The sequence below is a fragment of the Acipenser ruthenus genome, chromosome 7 (assembly GCF_902713425.1).
Source record: "Acipenser ruthenus chromosome 7, fAciRut3.2 maternal haplotype, whole genome shotgun sequence".
Taxonomy (NCBI): Eukaryota; Metazoa; Chordata; class Actinopteri; order Acipenseriformes; family Acipenseridae; genus Acipenser; species Acipenser ruthenus.
In genome coordinates, this window is record NC_081195.1 from 69,253,425 (window position 1) to 69,276,530 (window position 23,106).

At 48.9% G+C, this 23,106-nt stretch overlaps 2 protein-coding genes across 8 annotated transcripts in view; both read right to left on the minus strand.

Moving 5' to 3' along the window:
- Positions 1–16,785, minus strand: part of LOC117414840 (src substrate cortactin-like) — a 34,428-nt gene extending 17,643 nt beyond the window's left edge. For both annotated transcript variants that reach the window (XM_059027766.1, XM_059027765.1), the window contains exons 1-11: positions 16,674–16,785; positions 12,812–12,895; positions 11,986–12,059; positions 7,818–7,947; positions 6,860–6,970; positions 6,277–6,331; positions 5,774–5,884; positions 5,468–5,578; positions 4,553–4,663; positions 1,984–2,039; positions 1,299–1,368 (exon numbers count right to left, since the gene is read on the minus strand). In XM_059027766.1, the coding sequence (XP_058883749.1) occupies positions 1,299–1,368; positions 1,984–2,039; positions 4,553–4,663; positions 5,468–5,578; positions 5,774–5,884; positions 6,277–6,331; positions 6,860–6,970; positions 7,818–7,947; positions 11,986–12,059; positions 12,812–12,895 (913 nt within the window). In that variant the 5' untranslated portion in view covers positions 16,674–16,785. The remainder of the gene's footprint in view (positions 1–1,298; positions 1,369–1,983; positions 2,040–4,552; positions 4,664–5,467; positions 5,579–5,773; positions 5,885–6,276; positions 6,332–6,859; positions 6,971–7,817; positions 7,948–11,985; positions 12,060–12,811; positions 12,896–16,673) is intronic.
- A 178-nt stretch (positions 16,786–16,963) lies between these two features.
- The window catches only part of LOC117419547 (golgin subfamily B member 1-like), a 36,831-nt gene continuing 30,688 nt past the window's right edge, over positions 16,964–23,106 (minus strand). For 5 of the 6 annotated variants that reach the window (XM_059027772.1, XM_059027770.1, XM_059027767.1 and 2 more), the window contains exons 19-23: positions 21,667–21,822; positions 21,004–21,101; positions 19,789–19,923; positions 19,376–19,466; positions 16,964–18,833 (exon numbers count right to left, since the gene is read on the minus strand). In XM_059027772.1, the coding sequence (XP_058883755.1) occupies positions 18,693–18,833; positions 19,376–19,466; positions 19,789–19,923; positions 21,004–21,101; positions 21,667–21,822 (621 nt within the window). In that variant the 3' untranslated portion in view covers positions 16,964–18,692. The remainder of the gene's footprint in view (positions 18,834–19,375; positions 19,467–19,788; positions 19,924–21,003; positions 21,102–21,666; positions 21,823–23,106) is intronic. The other variant, XM_059027771.1, reaches the window with a different exon arrangement.

Genomic DNA, 23,106 nt, shown 5'->3' on the forward strand with positions numbered 1-23,106 from the left:
TGATAATGCTATTATAGGAGCTCTGATAATGCTATTAGAGGGGGCTCTGATAATGCTATTAGAGGGGGCTCTGATAATGCTATTAGAGGGGAGCTCTGATAATGCTATTAGAGGGGAGCTCTGATAATGCTATTAGAGGGGGGCTCTGATAATACTATTAGAGGGGGGCTCTGATAATGCTATTATAGGGGAGCTCTGATAATGCTATTAGAGGGGCTCAGATAATGCTATTAGAGGGGGGCTCTGATAATGCTATTAGAGGGGGGCTCTGATAATGCTATTAGAGGGGGCTCTGATAATACTATTAGAGGGGCTCTGATAATGCTATTATAGGAGCTCTGATAATGCTATTAGAGGGGGGCTCTGATAATGCTATTAGAGGGGAGCTCTGATAATGCTATTAGAGGAGCTCTGATAATGCTATTAGAGGGGCTCTGATAATGCTATTAGAGGGGAGCTCTGATAATGCTATTAGAGGGGGGCTCTGATAATGCTATTAGAGGGGCTCTGATAATGCTATTAGAGGGGCTCTGATAATGCTATTAGAGGGGGGCTTGTTGTCATTCTGTAGCAGGGGTGCAAAGACACACTCAGGTGCAGATACGATACGCATCATAGCACGCAGGACGCAACACAATGCTCATTCCGATACACACGACGGTCCTGCCGGGTTACTTTGCCTCATGTTTTATAAGATCAAATGATCATTAATGACTGTTCTGTTATAAGGCAACACTTAAATGACACAGTTGGGTTATATATTGATACCAACTATAAATCCCATTTATTCATCAGTCAAGAACAATTTGTCCATGCACCCTGATTTGTCCATGCACCCTGATTTGTCCATGCACCCTGATTTGTTCCATGCACCCTGATTCACACGATGCGCGCCTCTATTACGATACACAATCTACCTCCTAATGGACGCATCCCCATTCGTTCCGACAAAGTAATGTTACACCCCTGCTGCGCGCTGCTGTCCTTTCCTTTTCTCCACAGTGTCGGTCTCATGCAGGTTAGGGGTTAGCAGGGAACCCTTCCTGTACTCTGCACAGCAGGCTGCTCATGCAGGTTAGGGGTTAGCAGGGAACCCTTCCTGTACTCTGCACAGCAGGCTGCTCATGCAGGTTAGGGATTAGCAGGGAACCCTTCCTGTACTCTGCACAGCAGGCTGCTCATGCAGGTTAGGGGTTAGCAGGGAACCCTTCCTGTACTCTGCACAGCAGGCTGCTCATGCAGGTTAGGGGTTAGCAGGGAACCCTTCCTGTACTCTGCACAGCAGGCTGGGTACTTACATGCCTCGACGGGTTGGGTTTTCTGATAGGAGGATGTTGGTGCCTCCATCTCAGTGAAGGAGGCGGCGCCCTGTTATAGAGACACAGAGGGGCGGCTCTTACAATCATCCTTGATGGATATCTCAAGGGTTCTATCCAGGCTAAATAAATACAATTCAATTAGAAATTTGAGAGACAAACCCCAGAGAGGCAGCGATTGGGTCAGATCCCTTTCACTGTATTTTTGCAGTTTTCCCCCATGCTTTTCCCATGGTTATATTATGCATTCACTATAGTTTACCCTGGTTTGCCATGTTAATTAATATGCTTTCCAATACCTCGCTTATTCTTTACAATGTAGACCTATGCTTTACTATGCTTTCACTATGCTGTACTACACTTTGCTATGCTTTTACTATGGAAAACTTTTTATAAGGGATTGTTAACTGAACACGAATGCTGTTGCAGTCAGAGTGGAATAGAAATGCGTCTCTGCAACGGAACTACTGTGTTATTGATGTAGACACAGGGCAATATATAAGTGTTGGCTTTCTGATCTTAATGAGGTCTCTTTTGCTATATATATATATATATATATATATATATATATATATATATATAACACTTTGCTGTGCTTTTACTGTGGGAGACTCTGTATGATGCACCCTGCTCCATTCTCCTGATGAGACCCCAACCCCGGGCTCACCTTATCCATGCGGTCTGTCTGCACACCATAGCGCCCCCCAAAACCCTTGGCATAATCTGGAAGAGAGAAGAGGAGAGGGAAAAGAGCAGGGGGTCACTATCACCGTGGAGAAGACTCTGTCACCCTCTTCAAACAAGAAGAGATTTCCATACAGGGTCACTATCATCGTGGAGAAGACTCTGCCACCCTCTTCAAACAAGAAGAGATTTCCATACAGGGTCACTATCACCATGGAGAAGACTGTCACCCTCTTCAAACAAGAAGAGATTTCCATACAGGGTCACTATCACCGTGGAGAAGACTGTCACCCTCTTCAAACAAGAAGAGATTTCCATACAGGGTCACTATCACCGTGGAGAAGACTCTGCCACCCTCTTCAAACAAGAAGAGATTTCCATACAGGGTCACTATCACCATGGAGAAGACTCTGTCACCCTCTTCAAACAAGAAGAGATTTCCATACAGGGTCACTATCACCGTGGAGAAGCCTCTGCCACCCTCTTCAAACAAGAAGAGATTTCCATACAGGGTCACTATCACCGTGGAGAAGCCTCTGTCACCCTCTTCAAACAAGAAGAGATTTCCATACAGGATCACTATCACCGTGGAGAAGACTGTCATCCTCTTCAAACAAGAAGAGATTTCCATACAGGGTCACTATCACCGTGGAGAAGACTCTGTCACCCTCTTCAAACAAGACGAGATTTCCATACAGGGTCACTATCACCATGGAGAAGCCTCTGTCACCCTCTTCAAACAAGAAGAGATTTCCATACAGGGTCACTATCACCGTGGAGAAGACTCTGTCACCCTCTTCAAACAAGAAGAGATTTCCATACAGGGTCACTATCACCGTGGAGAAGACTCTGCCACCCTCTTCAAACAAGAAGAGATTTCCATACAGGGTCACTATCACCGTGGAGAAGCCTCTGCCACCCTCTTCAAACAAGAAGAGATTTCCATACAGGGTCACTATCACCGTGGAGAAGACTCTGTCACCCTCTTCAAACAAGAAGAGATTTCCATACAGGGTCACTATCACCATGGAGAAGACTCTGCCACCCTCTTCAAACAAGAAGAGATTTCCATACAGGGTCACTATCACCGTGGAGAAGACTGTCACTCTCTTCAAACAAGAAGAGATTTCCATACAGGGTCACTATCACCGTGGAGAAGACTGTCACCCCCTTCAAACAAGAAGAGATTTCCATACAGGGTCACTATCACCGTGGAGAACACTGTCACCCTCTTCAAACAAGAAGAGATTTCCATACAGGGTCACTATCACCGTGGAGAAGACTCTGCCACCCTCTTCAAACAAGAAGAGATTTCCATACAGGGTCACTATCACCGTGGAGAAGATGGTCACCCTCTTCAAACAAGAAGAGATTTCCATACAGGGTCACTATCACCGTGGAGAAGACTCTGTCACCCTCTTCAAACAAGAAGAGATTTCCATACAGGGTCACTATCACCGTGGAGAAGACTCTGCCACCCTCTTCAAACAAGAAGAGATTTCCATACAGGGTCACTATCACCGTGGAGAAGACTCTGTCACCCTCTTCAAACAAGAAGAGATTTCCATACAGGGTCACTATCACCGTGGAGAAGACTCTGCCACCCTCTTCAAACAAGAAGAGATTTCCATACAGGGTCACTATCACCGTGGAGAAGACTGTCACCCTCTTCAAACAAGAAGAGATTTCCATACAGGGTCACTATCACCGTGGAGAAGACTCTGTCACCCTCTTCAAACAAGAAGAGATTTCCATACAGGGTCACTATCACCATGGAGAAGACTCTGTCACCCTCTTCAAACAAGAAGAGATTTCCATACAGGGTCACTATCACCGTGGAGAAGACTCTGCCACCCTCTTCAAACAAGAAGAGATTTCCATACAGGGTCACTATCACCGTGGAGAAGCCTCTGCCACCCTCTTCAAACAAGAAGAGATTTCCATACAGGGTCACTATCACCGTGGAGAAGACTCTGCCACCCTCTTCAAACAAGAAGAGATTTCCATACAGGGTCACTATCACCGTGGAGAAGACTGTCACCCTCTTCAAACAAGAAGAGATTTCCATACAGGGAAGCTAGCTCCATGTTCCCATACTGTCATATGAAATCAGTAGAACCACATTCTAACTGCTGTTCAATCTCAGCACACAGTTAGCCCTTTCAGGCATGAAATACTCAAAATAGCTGAAAGAACGCTTTTGGACTCATAATAAGTATGATTGTCATTGACATTGTTTCCATTGATTTATATGGGGTAATAAAAGCATCCTCATATGAAGCTGTGATGCATTTGCATCTTTCCAAGCATCCCCATATAAAGACAGAAGAGAGGGTTTTTTATCCAACCCCATATGAGGTCGCTGTACATGAAAGGCTTCGAACAGTTTACCAGCACCATGAACTGCATCACTTCCGCTCGGTCACTGCCGATGTAAGATATTGTTTTGACAGTGCAGTACCCCACAGATATTACACAGGCAAGCCTCTCATACACACAGAGTAGCAGCTGTACCTGCACTACCCTGCCCTGCCCACAGGGGGAGCCCCTACCTTTCTGGGACTCGTGTTTCTCTGTCTCTGCCTTGTAGTCGTACCCCAAAGCTGCTTTATCCACCTTCTCTCGCTCCACACCGTACTTCCCTCCGAAGCCCTTTGAGTAATCTGAACAGGAGAGAGAACAGAGGGTTGACTGTCTGTCTGTCTGTCCACCATAGTGTGAAAATATTTCACCTCACCTGCTTCGATTCACATTTCATTGTGTGAGTTATCTACAGCTGCCTGCTAGTCCTGAAGCCTGATGCATTCCTAACATCACATTTCATTGTGTGAGGTCCCTCTCTGCACTGGAATTATCTACAGCTGTCTGCTAGTCCTGAAGCCTGATGCATTCCTAACATCACATTTCATTGTGTGAGGTCCCTCTCTGCACTGGAATTATCTACAGCTGTCTGCTAGTCCTGAAGCCTGATGCATTCCTAACATCACATTTCATTGTGTGAGGTCCCTCTCTGCACTGGAATTATCTACAGCTGTCTGCTAGTCCTGAAGCCTGATGCATTCCTAACATCACATTTCATTGTGTGAGGCCCCTCTCTGCACTGGAATTATCTACAGCTGTCTGCTAGTCCTGAAGCCTGATGCATTCCTAACATCACATTTCCACCTGCACTGTATCTTCCCTTTAAAAACAGATTCTTCTCTGTCCCAGCTGATTAATAACCCTGAACACAGGAATACAAATATGAAAAAAAAAATGTTCAGAAATAACTTGCAAGCGTATACGCAGACAGCCACAGCAAGTGAGACAGGACCCAATGTGCATATTTCTGTTTTTTAAAAATACTATGAAAAAAAACATATAACTTGTTATAACATTAGCCTATAAATGCAGGAAAGCCTCTCACACAGATGCAGCTAGCATCTGAACCTGCACTGCACTGCCCTGCCCACAGGGGGAGCCCCTACCTTTCTGGGACTCGTGTTTCTCTGTCTCTGCCTTGTAGTCGTACCCCAACGCTGCTTTATCCACTTTGTCTCGCTCCACACCATACTTCCCTCCGAAGCCCTTTGAGTAATCTGAACAGGAGAGCGGGGGAGAGGGGGAGAGAGAGAGAGGGTGGAGAACAAGCGTCACAAACAGTGCAGGGACAGTCTGTCTGTAAATCCACACATATATTACAATTCAAGCCTCTCACACAGATACGGATAGCAGCTGTACCAGCACTGTGCTGCCCTGCACTACCCTGCCCTGCCCACAGGGGGAGCCCCTACCTTTCTGGGACTCGTGTTTCTCTGTCTCTGCCTTGTAGTCGTACCCCAAAGCTGCTTTATCCACCTTCTCTCGCTCCACACCGTACTTCCCTCCGAAGCCCTTTGAGTAATCTGAACAGGAGAGAGGGGGAGGGGGAAAGAGAGGGGGAGAACACGGAGGTTACAGTACAGGGACGGCCTGTCTGTCTGTCTATGTGGTGTCTGTCTGTCTGTGCGTCTGTGCGGTGTCTGTCTGTCTGCCTGTCTGCCTGTATGTCTGTCTGCGTGTCTGCGTGTCTGCCTGTCTGTCTGCGTGTCTGTGGTGTCTGTGTGTCTGTCTGCGTGTCTTCCTGTCTGTCTGCGTGTCTGCGTGTCTGTCTGCGTGTCTGTGTGTCTGCGTGTCTGTGTCTGTCTGCGTGTCTGTCTGTCTGTCTGCCTGTCTGTCTGCATGGCTGTGTGTCTGTCTGTCTGTGTGTCTGTCTATAAATCCACATTAACTCAGAGTAAACATTACAATTCCTTACCTTTCTGCGAGGCGTGCTGCTCCACCTGCCCCTTGTATTCAAAGCCGACGGCAGACTGCGAAGGAGGAAAGTAGACAGGTGAGGAGAGGAGAGGAGAGAGGAGAGCAGCTGCACCAGTGAAATATATCTGTCAGAATATTATTCCACAGCAAAACAAGCACATGTAGTTTAACCCCTTTTTTACGCTATAATGATTTAATGCATGTTAGTGCTGAACTTCTGGAAGAGGGGACTACACTTATTATTATTATTATTATTATTATTATTATTATTATTATTATTTGTTTATTTAGCAGACGCCTTTATCCAAGGCGACTTACAGAGACTCGGGTGTGTGAACTGTGCATCAGCTGCAGAGTCACTTACAACTACGTCTCACCCGAAAGACGGAGCACAAGGAGGTTAAGTGACTTGCTCAGGGTCACACAATGAGTCAGTGGCTGAGGTGGGATTTGAACCGGGGACCTCCTGGTTACAAGCCATTTTCTTTAACCACTGGACCACACAGCCTCCTATTGTCTGTATCGTTGCTCAGTCCCTTGGCAGGGGTATCAGGAGGGTCCAGCCTGTCGGGGTCCCTCACCTTGTCAATGCGATCCTTCTGTACCCCGTACTTCCCCCCGAAGCCTTGGGCCGCGTCGGTCTGAGAGGAGTGCTTGTCCACCTCTGCCACATAGCCGTGGCCCATGGCAACCTGGGAGAAAAACAACAGCAATCAGGAGCTGTGTCAGGGTTCAGACATCAAAGACCACAGAGTAAACAATCATACACAGCTACACAGCGTGGATCACACACAACCACACAGCCTGGATCACACACAACCACACAGCCTGGATCACACACAACCACACAGCCTGGATCACACACAACCACACAGCCTGGATCACACACAACCACACAGCCTGGATCACACACAACCACACAGCCTGGATCACACACAACCACACAGCCTGGATCACACAGAACCACACAGCCTGGATCACACACAACCACACAGCGTGGATCACACACAACCACACAGCGTGGATCACACACAACCACACAGCGTGGATCACACACAACCACACAGCCTGGATCACACACAACTACACAGCCAGGATCACACAGAACCACACAGCGTGGATCACACACAACCACACAGCCTGGATCACACACAACCACACAGCCTGGATCACACACAACCACACAGCGTGGATCACACACAACCACACAGCGTGGATCACACACAACCACACAGCCTGGATCACACACAACCACACAGCGTGGATCACACACAACCACACAGCGTGGATCACACACAACCACACAGCGTGGATCACACACAACCACACAGCCTGGATCACACACAACCACACAGCCAGGATCACACAGAACCACACAGCGTGGATCACACACAACCACACAGCCTGGATCACACACAACTACACAGCCTGGATCACACACAACCACACAGCCTGGATCACACACAACTACACAGCCTGGATCACACACAACCAAAGCCATCAGAGCTTGACCATGTCCCTCACACCCTTTCCCAGTACCTTGTCCATGCGGTCCTTCTCCACCCCAAACTTGCCCCCGTATCCGTACGAGGCCTTGGGCCCCTCCGCCAGCTCCTTCTTCTTCTTCTCCTCGTGCTCCTTCGACACGTGCTCCCGTAGCTGGTGCACACTGGAGACAAGCAGAAGGAGAGAGCGATAGTGTGAGAGTGAGAGAGTGACAGAGTGAGAGTGAGAGAGTGACAGAGTGAGAGAGTGTGAGTGAGAGTGACAGGGAGAGTGAGAGAGTGGGCGTGATATACTTGAATCACAAAAAATAGTGGGGCTCTGTACCAGGGCGATTGCCCTGCACATGTGTAAATTAGTGTTGGTATCATTTGTATGGGGAAATGGGTTTATTGTGTATCGTTTTGGGAGTTTTTTTTGTTTGATTGAATTATTGTTTACAGACGGCATCGATTTGAGACTTGCTGCCTGCTAGGCTTGGTTGAGGGGAAGGGCAGCAAGTGATTGGCTGTGCTGGACCTCAATCAGCAGGTGGGCGGGTCTTGACAGAGTGTCCGTCAGTTTAAAAGCATCCGTGGGAGATGGCTCGGGGCGACTGCAGCGCCATGCCAGAGGGGAGTGGCGTATACTCGAGAGGAGAGGGTCCGCTCTGCAGGAACGACAGCTACGCAACCCTGAGACTGCAAGCGGTGCTTGTGAAGGCAATGCCCAGCCAAGGCCGTATGAAGCAGCAGGAGTCGTTGTATGTATCAGTAGGTTAGTTTAGGGGATAGTGATCCCATGTGATGTATAGCGAGGGTTATGTAGTGTAGTCGGTTCCTGAAGCGGGACGTTTGTGTATAAGGCTAGCGCTCGCCCTCTGGGGCACTGTCACAAAGACAGCCGGAGTGGGTGGCGTCAGACCAGAAGCAGGAAATAAAACGACAGAGAGGTGTGGTTTGGTGGAGCTGAGCGAATGGTTTTGCTCAGCATTTAATAAACAGAACAGAAAATAAAAAGGTTGTACCAACAAAACACAGGGCACGGCACTTACACCAAAATAAATAGACAAACAAAACGGACTACACAGACAAACACGGTGAGCTTCTACTTTTCACAATTCTTATTACAATTACCTCCGTCTCCAATCCCGTTCTCCACTCACCGAACACACAACCCAGAGTGAAAGAAATGTGCATCTATATATACTGTTGTGCTGGGATTCAATTACTAATTAATTATTCACTTGAATCCCAGCACGTGAATTAATTCTGTGCAACCCCGTGCTCACATACTATACTTTAAATGCACGTGCAGTGATGTGCAATCCCGTGCCTAAATACAAATATACAATTTAAATCACACGTGAAACACAGACCCGTTTATATCCCGTGTACCAATCTCTATACACCAACATTAACACACGCAACATACACCATATAACACACACATGCACACAGGGGCGGGGCACATTGCCACAGGCACCTTTTATTTGTAGTTTTTGTACTGTGTTTTATTTTGTATTTTTGTACAGCTTGCAGTATGTGTCCTCTGTGCGTTATCATGGCTGGTAACGTCACATGACCATATTTATTTACTTTCTGTTTTGTTAATAAATCCTGCACACCTGTGCCGGTGTTTCAACTCCACCTCCAATGTCTCTCTGTAGCTCCTGAGCGTGGGGATCAGCTGATTGATCTGCTACAGCCCCACTCAGCTCCTGAGCGTGGGGATCAGCTGATTGATCTGCTACAGCCCCACTCAGCTCCTGAGCGTGGGGATCAGTTGATTGATCTGCTACAGCCCCACTCAGCTCCTGAGTGTGGGGATCAGCTGATTGATCTGCTACAGCCCCACTCAGCTCCTGAGCGTGGGGATCAGCTGATTGATCTGCTACAGCCCCACTCAGCTCCTGAGCGTGGGGATCAGCTGATTGATCTGCTACAGCCCCACTCAGCTCCTGAGCGTGGATATCAGCTGATTGATCTGCTACAGCCCCACTCAGCTCCTGAGCGTGGGGATCAGCTGATTGATCTGCTACAGCCCCACTCAGCTCCTGAGCGTGAGGATCAGCTGATTGATCTGCTACAGCCCCACTCAGCTCCTGAGCGTGGGGATCAGCTGATTGATCTGCTACAGCCCCACTCAGCTCCTGAGCGTGGGGATCAGCTGATTGATCTGCTACAGCCCCACTCAGCTCCTGAGCGTGAGGATCAGCTGATTGATCTGCTACAGCCCCACTCAGCTCCTGAGCGTGAGGATCAGCTGATTGATCTGCTACAGCCCCACTCAGCTCCTGAGCGTGGGGATCAGCTGATTGATCTGCTACAGCCCCACTCAGCTCCTGAGCGTGGATATCAGCTGATTGATCTGCTACAGCCCCACTCAGCTCCTGAGCGTGGATATCAAGTGATTGATCTGCTACAGCCCCACTCAGCTCCTGAGCGTGGGGATCAGCTGATTGATCTGCTACAGCCCCACTCAGCTCCTGAGCGTGGATATCAGCTGATTGATCTGCTACAGCCCCACTCAGAGCGTGAGGATCAGCTGATTGATCTGCTACAGCCCCACTCAGCTCCTGAGCGTGGGGATCAGCTGATTGATCTGCTACAGCCCCACTCCGCTCCTGAGCGTGGGGATCAGCTGATTGATCTGCTACAGCCCCACTCAGCTCCTGAGCGTGGGGATCAGTTGATTGATCTGCTACAGCCCCACTCAGCTCCTGAGTGTGGGGATCAGCTGATTGATCTGCTACAGCCCCACTCAGCTCCTGAGCGTGGGGATCAGCTGATTGATCTGCTACAGCCCCACTCAGCTCCTGAGCGTGGATCAGCTGATTGATCTGCTACAGCCCCACTCAGCTCCTGAGCGTGGGGATCAGCTGATTGATCTGCTACAGCCCCACTCAGCTCCTGAGCGTGGGGATCAGCTGATTGATCTGCTACAGCCCCACTCAGCTCCTGAGCGTGGGGATCAGTTGATTGATCTGCTACAGCCCCACTCAGCTCCTGAGCGTGGATATCAGCTGATTGATCTGCTACAGCCCCACTCAGCTCCTGAGCGTGGGGATCAGTTGATTGATCTGCTACAGCCCCACTCAGCTCCTGAGCGTGGATATCAGCTGATTGATCTGCTACAGCCCCACTCAGCTCCTGAGCGTGGGGATCAGCTGATTGATCTGCTACAGCCCCACTCAGCTCCTGAGCGTGGGGATCAGCTGATTGATCTGCTACAGCCCCACTCAGCTCCTGAGCGTGGGGATCAGCTGATTGATCTGCTACAGCCCCACTCAGCTCCTGAGCGTGGATATCAGCTGATTGATCTGCTACAGCCCCACTCAGCTCCTGAGCGTGGGGATCAGCTGATTGATCTGCTACAGCCCCACTCAGCTCCTGAGCGTGGGGATCAGCTGATTGATCTGCTACAGCCCCACTCAGCTCCTGAGCGTGGATATCAGCTGATTGATCTGCTACAGCCCCACTCAGCTCCTGAGCGTGGGGATCAGCTGATTGATCTGCTACAGCCCCACTCAGCTCCTGAGTGTGGATATCAGCTGATTGATCTGCTACAGCCCCACTCAGCTCCTGAGCGTGAGGATCAGCTGATTGATCTGCTACAGACACACTCCGCTCCTGAGCGAAGCAGCCCTTAGAAAAGTCTACCAAGCCATTTTTGCAGTGCTTTACAATGCTCCCCCTGTGCTTTATTACACTTTGGTATGCTTTTACCATGTTAGAAACTTTTGTAAGGTAGGATTCAAACCAGAGAAGAGCAGCTGGTTCACTTGCAGGGAACCCTGGCATGCTGCTGCTGCTCAGACGCACCCAGCACAGCAGTTTCTCAAGCCCTTATTTGGCTAACTACAGCACAGAGCGAGTAACTAACTGAGTCACTGCTTCCTCTTCCTGTTCTGTCAGCTGCTTGTGGATCTACTGTTAGCTAGAAGTCATGTTGGGAGACAGAGAGACAGAGAGCTCTGACCTGGAAATGTATGAAGAGAATATACTCGTACAGAATGTATTCATTTAGTGAAATAGTTTGCAGATAGTTATTGATTGATACTCTATAACTGTTCAAACAAGGGGAAGTGAGGGACCGCATTGTTTTGTGTTGAGTAATTAACACGTTTTATTCTATTGCATTAATAACTAACAACTACAGACTTCTTAAAGGCAATTACTCTGGGAAAATCCAGAGTATGGGCTCCCCTTAGCTGTGTTCATACCTGAAGTGCTCGCTGCGCCCTGATCCCTCGATGGTCTTTGCCCCCCATCGCTGCTCCTGCTCGGACACATCGTTCTGAAACGAGAACACAGAACACAGCTCAGCACCCAGGATCCCAGGACTGAACACAGAACACAGCTCAGCACCCAGGATCCCAGGACTGAACACAGAACACAGCTCAGCACCCAGGATCCCAGGACTGAACACAGAACACAGCTCAGCACCCAGGATCCCAGGACTGAACACAGAACACAGCTCAGCACCCAGGATCCCAGGACTGAACACAGAACACAGCTCAGCACCCAGGATCCCAGGACTGAACACAGAACACAGCTCAGCACCCAGGATCCCAGGACTGAACACAGAACACAGCTCAGCACCCAGGATCCCAGGACTGAACACAGAACACAGCTCAGCACCCAGGATCCCAGGACTGAACACAGAACACAGCTCAGCATCCAGGATCCCAGGACCGAACACAGAACACAGCTCAGCACCCAGGATCCCAGGACCGAACACAGAACACAGCTCAGCACCCAGGATCCCAGGACTGAACACAGAACACAGCTGAGCACCCAGGATCCCAGGACTAAACACAGAACACAGCTCAGCACCCAGGATCCCAGGACCGAACACAGAACACAGCTCAGCACCCAGGATCCCGGGACCAAACACAGAACACAGCTCAGCATGCTGTCTGTGTACAGGATGAAAGTGTATCCGGGTTTGTGTCCATTGGTCCTACTCTTTTGGTGCACTTAAAACAGTGACAATCATTACCTGACAGACAGCACAGGACCAGACCCCCCCCCCCCCCCCCGACTCACCACAAAATCAGGGTCCGTGTCCCAGTCGTCCCCCTCCGCCTCCACTTTCACACTGACGTTATGTCCCACCACAGACTTCCACATCTGCAGAGAGAGAGCAGCATTGACAGGTGCTGAATCAGAACATGGTTCAGCCGAGCAGACGTGTCTGGTTTCCCTGCATGGAGGCCTGGATAAGCGTACCCTGCATGACCGCTCCCTCGCAGTGTGAATATCCCATCGTGCACAATGTATAACAAGTAGAAGTGCTTAGGGAGGCAGTGTGGTGTAGTGGTGAGAGCGGAGGGGCTGGGAGGGAGGCAGTGTGGTGTAGTGGTGAGAGCGGAGGGGCTGGGAGGGAGGCAGTGTGGTGTAGTGGAGAGAGCGGAGGGGCTGGGAGGGAGGCAGTGTGGTGTAGTGGAGAGGGCGGAGGGGCTGGGAGGGAGGCAGTGTGGTGTAGTGGAGAGAGCGGAGGGGCTGGGAGGGAGGCAGTGTGGTGTAGTGGTGAGAGCGGAGGGGCTGGGAGGGAGGCAGTGTGGTGTAGTGGAGAGAGCCGAGTGACTGGGAGACAGTTGACTTGGTTATTTTCTATAAAGCAAATGTTCAATTCTTGTATATAACACTTTGTAATGTACAATTTGAATACATTCTATTTACTAACAAAACACATTCTTTATCTTCAGCTTTAGCTTCAAAAGATGAAGATAAAGAATGTCAGTTCACATCACAGTGCAGACCTGAGGTCAGTTCACATCACAGTGCGGACCTGGGGTCAGTTCACATCACAATGCAGACCTGGGGTCAGTTCACATCACAGTGCAGACCTGGGGTCAGTTCACATCACAGTGCGGACCTGAGGTCAGTTCACATCACAGTGCGGACCTGGGGTCAGTTCACATCACAGTGCAGACCTGGGGTCAGTTCACATCACAGTGCGGACCTGGGGTCAGTTCACATCACAGTGCGGACCTGGGGTCAGTTCACATCACAGTGCGGACCTGGGGTCAGTTCACATCACAGTGCAGACCTGGGGTCAGTTCACATCACAGTGCAGACCTGGGGTCAGTTCACATCACAGTGCGGACCTGGGGTCAGTTCACATCACAGTGCAGACCTGGGGTCAGTTCACATCACAGTGCAGACCTGGGGTCAGTTCACATCACAGTGCAGACCTGGGGTCAGTTCACATCACAGTGCAGACCTGGGGTCAGTTCACATCACAGTGCAGACCTGGGGTCAGTTCACATCACAGTGCAGACCTGGGGTCAGTTCACATCACAGTGCAGACCTGGGGTCAGTTCACATCACAGTGCGGACCTGGGGTCAGTTCACATCACAGTGCGGACCTGGGGTCAGTTCACATCACAATGACAGCAGCATTGTTTGCTGAAATTCCAATTCCAATTCCAATTCCAATACTAATTTGTTCAATTCCAATTCCAGTTACAATGATGCTGCAGTAATTACAATTATAATTACAGCTCCACACATTGACATGCTCACTCTCTTTATTCTGAATAAGCAGCAATCATCACAGGTACAAATACACACACTTACTATATAAAACTCGGGGGTCACCAGGTTGAAAATACAAGAATAATGATTGAATGACAAATAAATGCACTATTTAACTGTAATGGATCAATTTTAGGGTATAATTACAATTACAATCACGCAGGTGTGCCAAGGCTCCACTACAATTCCAATATCATTGTGACTGTAATGAATTCTGAACTGCACAGTTCCACTGTAATTGTAATGAATTTTGAACTGCACAGTTGCATTGTGACTGTAATGAATTCTGAACTGCACAATTCCACTGTAACTGTAATGAATTCTGAACTGCACAATTCCACTGTAATTGAGCCAGGTCTGCCACAGTGTCATCAGTTGAGATTATGCAGTCACGTGGTTCAGGAAGCTGTCTATTTGTATATATGGTGGTGCCTTCAGGCCACTGAGCAAAGTGTATATTTAGTGCAGGCAAGCTATGCAACTGCAGGGCCTTGTGGTTAACAGAACACACTACATTTGACATTTCTAAAAATATCAAAGCATGAAAAGGGTTTTAATGAAACCGCTTAGTGAGTCACTATGGGTTCCAAAAACAGTATGGTCTTTCTCTAAGATCGTCTGTGTTGCGCGATTGGACAAGGAAGGCAGGAACCCGAGCTCCTGATCAAAAACTAGAACTCTACCGACTGCCCAGCCTCCAACGGGTGCAAGCCGTTAACAAAAGCCATGCCATTCCTAACGTGTGTGCCGTACAGCGGCACTGTGCACAGAACGCAGTGCCAGGATTGTGACTGTCTACAGCATTAACAAGAGCGAGCCTCATTTTCTAACATGCAAACTTTAGTGTTCTTTAAAAAAAAAATTCATGCAGCTCAGTTCTGCAAAGAACCAAAGTCCTTATTTAGCCGTGTTCCCCTTTTTAAAGGAGAGTTCTCCGTCGCTTTTACAGTGTTCGCACGTCGAGTACTACGCCCCGCATGGCTCTGGTTTACCTTCCAGCTCATACAGTAATCAGCGTATATAATGGAAGAAATGCTTTCTTTACAGGGTGAATCACATGATCATTGGGCTCATAACATGCCCATTATCCATTAGCTTTCGGTCCGACAGCATGTGCTGTCCACGGTATCCCCTTCACTAGCTGCGCTGCGTGCACCCGTCTGTCTCTCTCTGTGTGTGCGTGTCTCTGTGTGTGTGTCTGTGTGTCTGTGTGTGAGGTGTCTAAGCTATGGACCAAGGTTACCAAGTCCACCAGTGCTACTGTATTTCCATACTTCATACAACCGTTTCAAACCTACTGGAGAAAAGCAACTTGGCACAAGAAACGAAGCCTCCCTCGTCGATCTTGCCGTTTCGTTTTGAACCCGTTGTAATATCCTTTGACAAAAAAGTGCAGATTGCACTGAGCACATTAATCTAATATTTGTAGCGTTTGTGATTGAAAGCAATGTAGTGCACTAAATCCTAGGATCGTTTGCCTGGTGCATTAGAGTGCATCGTTTTCACCTGCACTAGCACTGCGTTCGGGTTTGCAAACCGGGTGCGTCACCCTCTTACACGACTTGATCATCGGCGCTGCCGCTTGCAGACACCTGACCATCTCGCTTCCTGTCTAGATCTGAAGACTAGTTCTAGCTAACGACAAAGACTTGCCTGAGCAATAGCTACAGTTTGTATACATTGATTTCTCAGTGCCATTGACAGAGACACTGTGATGCTGCGTGCTGTCCCTGTTGGTCCATTGCGGTTCCCAGGCAAGCATATAGCGGTTTCAGGATCACACACAATTGAATTCATCAACAACATCACACGAGTTAACAACACAGCGCGGGGAGATTTCTTTTAATTAAAAAGTTGGGATATTTACTAAAAACAGCGCAATTGACCCACTTGACTGTCGTTAAGATAACTCTGCGCTTAAAAGTTTAGTCACTTCCTCAATCAAAACTAAACGCAGCCCTACCGCCCAGCGTGCAGTATTCATGATAATGTTGTTTAAATGAGTTTCAAAAAGATTTTAAAGTTATGTTCAAAGTTATTAAAACATTATTGCGTTCAGCCTTTTTTGCTATCACGATTCTTTCATAAGTATAACAATTGCAGAGTTTATTATTATTATTATTAATATTATTATTATTATTATTTAAAATAAATACAAAACAAATGTACTAAGCATTCCGACAACTGAAAAATACATTACTGTTACATAAAAACACTAATTACTGTTAGTGAATTACATACAAGATTGTAAGGATTTGTGCAACTTCCTGAATATTAAAGTCTTATTTTTTCTTTACTTCTTTTATATATATAAAAAATCCCTCACAAAGGAAATGCGATGAAATAAAAACGACAGAACCGTCCTTACCGTTGTGTCGATGGCCGTTTGTCCGAAACTCAGGAATTGCTGCGCCGAGTCGAATCTGTTCGCACTTCGATCCACCTGTCAGAGATCGGGCTGCGCCGCGCGTCCCCGAGGCTTCGGGTACGAGCACGTTGGCGCTGTCCCCATACAGCGGGGGACTTCTCTTCTCGCTAGGACACATTGATTTCACTGACACAAGACTCTGCCAGCAGTATTACACGGTGGGGTGTATGTACAGTATGTGTTCTACAGTGAGGTGAAAAGTGAACAGACAGGGACACCGCACACACAAACAAGCCCATAAATAGTCATTTTTATTTAAAAATAAAGTTAAAAGTTAAAGCAGCCAATCCCCAGAATGGGACGACAGGGAAGTTATACATGGTGGAAACAGAGACAGGGTAGTGGAAACAAAGGTATAATACAGAAATCATGGTCACTATTAAACTTAACTACCAAATGACATTTCACATTCATCTACATGTGTATCGGACCTCTGTCATAGCAAGGTACTAAATCTATTTCATTCAAATGTTCCCAGTAAAGGACTCCAGGCAGGGATCCACACAGCAACGCAAATCCAGACAATGCACTTGAAAACCATGGACAGGACTCCTGATGTGCACAGCTTGGTATGAGAAGACATGGCTGGAGCTGTGGCCACCACAAGGAACCAATCAGGCTGAGAGCACGGCATTATGGGAGCCTGGAGGACTTCGGGCAGTGCACTTCACTTCAAATAAATCTTCAAGTTTACACGAAAAAATAATCGGACAATTTAAAGAATAATATGTCTCCCCAAAAAAAAAAAATAATAATAATAATAATAATATTAAAAAGCAGCTAAACATCTACCGGAATGGTGTCGCTGTGACGAAATGAACACATTTCCTTTCACACAATTAAACATTACAGGAACATCAACATTTCCCAGATTCCTTCAGCAGTAGGAAGAAAGAGATTAAACAAAATAGTAAAATAAATCCCGAGACCCCGTCCCTTCACCCCCCGTGAAAGAGCCCCTCTAAAGAAAGACAGATCTGAAAACAGAAACCCACACGTGAGCTACTTCTACTGGAGCCCTGGACTAACTCGGACTCCCTGACTTCCACGCACCAGCACAACTGTTTGAGCCTCTCATAGTGAAGAATGCTGCTCACTCTGTCCTTCACAGCACAGCACATGGAGAGAGCTGCCAGGTGACTTGGGTCCAATCTCCCAGCACTGCCAGTGAGCTCAGCAGCCACAGAACCCAGGCAGGCACTGGGAGGTCCTGGGATAAAGTCTAGGGTAGGTGTGGATCTATAAACACTCTTGCACTTACTGCAGGAGGGCTGACTCTATCAGCCATGTTCATGACGTGGACGCACAGTGTTTGTGTGCACCTCCAGACTCTAAAGGGCGGTTTAGTATTTTATTGGTTTATGAAACAGAGCAGCGGGCGAGGTGGAAATCATAACCTGGAACCTGCTGGAAGACGTTCTGAAGGTGCGCTGCAGACAAGAACACTGAACAGACACACTTACAACAAAACTACGAGCACTCACATTAACACTGCAGTTACATCATCTAGCAGCATTTGGGTTCATACACTCGTTACAAATGTAAAACAGTAACTGCGCTGCTCTCCTCACTCACACCTTTAACATGCATTGATGCCGTCTCTATAGGACTGCATGCCTGATTTTGTGCTTTTATTTTTAATAGTTTTTTGGTCTGCTCCGTACAGTCAGGATGTTCTCGTCTCGGGCGCTGCGGTGAAACCCGCCCAGAATCGTATTTATTTATCTTTTTATTTATGAATGTATTAATCTCTTCTCTAGCAACAGCAGTTTGACAACACAAAGACTCGGTGCTGACGGTTCATTCATACATTATTATAATAAGATTCCCTTTTCAAGCTTTATAAAGTGAAACAGCCAGACTTCTCTTGATTTAGACCTGGCACAGTTACCCCGCTGTTTCTCCTGTGCTGTGTCAGTGCTGGAGTCCTGGTGAAGCCCCGCCCCCTCTCTGTCTGACTCAGAGGAGGCCGGACAGGCAGAGCAGCAGCAGGGCGTGCACAGTGAGCAGGTACAGCGCGGCCAGCAGGGGGGTGCGGCGGCGCGAGCAGAACAGCGAGCGCAGGAACCGCTTCACTCCCGGACCGCCAGCGCTGCGAGTCTGTGTGGAGAGGAAAGAAAGGGAGACTTTAACACCATCCACATCACTGAACACAAGGGTGAAAGGAATGCTCAAATTCATTACACAGCCAAGATAACTTTCCCAATGAGACACTAGCTTGTAATGCAATTCTGCAATATTGGATGATAAATATCAGACTACTGAAAGGCCCAAGACTTTCTGATGACCCGATCTACGTGTATCAGGACAGACCCATCCACACAAACCTGCTGGTCTTGCCAGTGATATCGACGACTCATTCGACTCTGTGTACCAGACCCTGCTTTCCGAGCGTCCTCCCTGCTTAAAGACTGCACCAGTGTGTAAATTCAAAACAAGCCTCAAAACACTTCAAGGAAAAGCAAGTCAAAAACGATCCTCAGGTTACGGTTTTTGAAGTGCAAGGAAGAGGAGATCACAGCCTTTTCCTGAATGCAAACGTCATATCTAAAAATTCCACTGAAAATGACTTAGTAACTGCTGTAACCACGTTAAAACGTGCTTGATAGCAATAATGAATGAATGATTGAATGATTGATTACCCTGGAAAGCGACACTTCGTCAGGCTCAATGAGAAGGGCATGTTCATGGAGGTCCTGGTCCTGCCCAGAACACCACTCGCTCGTCTCAAAGCTGTGGACAGACAGACAGACAGACAGACAGACAGACAGCTCAGTCAGGGAGGACCCACACTGGGATAATGTTTAAGCACTGTACAGCTACAGCAGCGTTCATTCCTGTGCTAGAGGTAATGGTGAGAGAGGAGCCACTGTCCAGGAACACATCAACCCAATCATTGAATCCAGCAGACGTAATGGACCCCTAACCCACCACCATCGCTCACACAGCTGGCTTAATATATCAGTTTGCTTGTTGGATTTGCCTTCATATTTTACAGCTTTTACTCAGTGAAGCTACTATCCCACGCTGCTCCCGCACTGTGTTTGAGACGCACCGTTTCACTTTCTCCTCAGCTGTGGACAGGGCCTCCTCCGCAGCCAGGCGCCTGTCCTGCTCCTCCGACAGCCTCCCCTCCAACTGGAGCAGCTCCTGTCGGGTGCGGCCCCACTGAGCTTCCGCTGCCCCCAGCCTGCAGAGAGACGAGGGGCTGCAGTTACCAGGAGAGGGGATGAAAACGCAAAACACACTGCCTCCCTCCCAGCCCCTCCGCTCTCACCACTACACCACACTGCCTCCCTCCCAGCCCCTCCGCTCTCACCACTACACCACACTGCCTCCCTCCCAGCCCCTCCGCTTTCACCACTACACCACACTGCTTCCCTACCAGCCCCTCCGCTCTCACCACTACACCACACTGCCTCCCTCCCAGCCCCTCCGCTCTCTCCACTACACCACACTGCCTCCCTCCCAGCCCCTCCGCTCTCTCCACTACACCACACTGCCTCCCTCCCAGCCCCTCCGCTCTCTCCACTACACCACACTGCCTCCCTCCCAGCCCCTCCGCTCTCACCACACCACACTGCCTCCCTCCCAGCCCCTCCGCTCTCACCACTACACCACACTGCCTCCCTCCCAGCCCCTCCGCTCTCTCCACTACACCACACTGCCTCCCTCCCAGCCCCTCCGCTCTCTCCACTACACCACACTGCCTCCCTCCCAGCCCCTCCGCTCTCACCACTACACCACACTGCCTCCCTCCCAGCCCCTCCGCTCTCACCACTACACCACACTGCCTCCCTCCCAGCCCCTCCGCTCTCTCCACTACACCACACTGCCTCCCTCCCAGCCCCTCCGCTCTCTCCACTACACCACACTGCCTCCCTCCCAGCCCCTCCGCTCTCTCCACTACACCACACTGCCTCCCTCCCAGCCCCTCCGCTCTCACCACTACACCACACTGCCTCCCTCCCAGCCCCTCCGCTCTCTCCACTACACCACACTGCCTCCCTCCCAGCCCCTCCGCTCTCACCACTACACCACACTGCCTCCCTCCCAGCCCCTCCGCTCTCACCACACCACACTGCCTCCCTCCCAGCCCCTCCGCTCTCACCACTACACCACACTGCCTCCCTCCCAGCCCCTCCGCTCTCTCCACTACACCACACTGCCTCCCTCCCAGCCCCTCCGCTCTCACCACTACACCACACTGCCTCCCTCCCAGCCTTGCTGCTGGCACCTGTGTGCAGCTCCAGTCGACACTGCCTCCTACCTGTGCTGCAGCTCCTCCATGTCAGTCTGGTAGACCTCGCGCTCGGCCGGGCTCTTTTCCTGAGGGGCCCCGGGGGCTGTGTCCATCTCGGGGGAGTTCTGGGGAGAGATAGGGATGGAGAGAGAGAGAGAGAGATCAGAAGCAGAATATCATCCAGGGCAGGAATGACTCCTCCCTCAGTGACAGCTGCTCCAGGATTGTTCACAGGAGATCAAGGCTTTTAACCCATTGCCCAGCCAATCTCCACTACTAGTCAAAATATGGTCATTTCTAAAATATGCCTGAACAAGGGAAGTTCTGAAACTTAGGACTGGGTGCAGGGCTAGTGGGAGTTTGAAGCCAAGTGCATTTCTCTGCACATGGCTCAGCGCATGGGCAGCAGTGTGGAGTAGTGGTTAGGACTCTGGACTCTAGACCAGAGGGTCGTAGGTTCAATCCCAGGTGGGGGACACTGCTGCTGTACCCTTTAGCAAGGTACTTTACCTAGATTGCTCCAGTAAAAACCCAACTGTATAAATGGCTAATTGTATGTAAAAATAATGTGTAAAAAATAATGTAATTGTATGTAAAAATAATGTGATATCTTGTGACAACTGTAAGTCGCCCTGGATAAGGGCGTCTGCTAAGAAATAAATAATAATAATAATAATAATAATGACTGACCTTGCTCTTGTCGTCCTGCAGTTCCTGCAGCTGGCTCTGGAGGGCGCTGCAGCGACTCTGCACCTCACTCAGTCTCAGCTGGTGGTCCCGAAGGCTCTGGCTGCTCCCACGCAGCTGGTCTGAGAGAGAGGTCTTCTCTTCAAACAGCTGTGAGAGCTGAGCCAGGGAGAGGGAGAGAGAGAGAGGAGGTTAATAATGACAAGGAGGAGAATACACGTGTCTGTTTCTATGCATCTCACTATTCATTTTATATTTATACATATATTATACATTATATATATATATATATATATATATATATATATATATATATATAGTGACAAAGCACAACTCACTCGGGTTCGTGCCCCTTTAAAAATACGACCCAGAACAATGAAATGGAGTTTTGAGCGCTGGTGCGCTATTTTTAATAAAACACAAAAATCAAACAAAATACACAAAATAAACACCTAACTCCTCTTGGAGCACTAACTCAACTCTCAGGAACACCCTGACTAACGTGGGACAGCTACGCTGTTTTCCCGTCCTTCCCAAAACCACAAACTTCAACACACAGGTTTGACACCGCACTTACTTTTTCTCTCTGGCTACTCGGAGACAGAGCACCTCTTCTGCCTCCTTCTACTCAGCAGCCTAGAGCAGACTGACTGTTCTCCTTATAAACCCTGCACCTGGCTCTAATTTACAATCATAGCCAGGTGCAGGTGATAATTAACAATAAAACAATTAACAGAAAACAATTAACCCAGACAAATGTGCATTCCGCACATGTTTTTACTGCAGAGAGGTTTTAACCCCCTCCCTGCTGTCTCACAATATATATATATATATATATTAGTTATCTATTCTCTTATCCTATCCTCTATCTATATAAAGAAGTCAAACAAAACCACTGGACTCAGAGGGCACGGGCAGCATGTATGTATCAGGTGCTCAGCTGGAAGGTGCTTATGTGTCCAAGGAGACACTTCAGAGAGAGAGAGAGAGAGTGAAAGGGAGCTCTGTGTTCAAGGGGAGAGAGAGAGGGAGCTCTGTGTTTGAGGGGAGAGAGAGAACGCAAGAGGGATCTCTGTGTTTGAGGGGAGAGACAGCGCAAGAGGGAGCTCTGTGCTCGAGGGGAGAGACAGCGAGAGAGGGAGCTCTGAGTTTGAGGGGAGAGACAGCGCAAGAGGGATCTCTGTGTTTGAGGGGAGAGACAGCGAGAGAGGGAGCTCTGTGCTCGAGGGGAGAGACAGCGAGAGAGGGAGCTCTGAGTTTGAGGGGAGAGACAGCGCAAGAGGGATCTCTGTGTTTGAGGGGAGAGACAGCGAGAGAGGGAGCTCTGTGCTCGAGGGGAGAGACAGCGAGAGAGGGAGCTCTGTGTTCAAGGAGACAGAGAGCGAGAGTGAGCTCTATGTTCGAGGGGAGAGACAGCGGTAGAGGGAGCTCTGTGTTCATGGG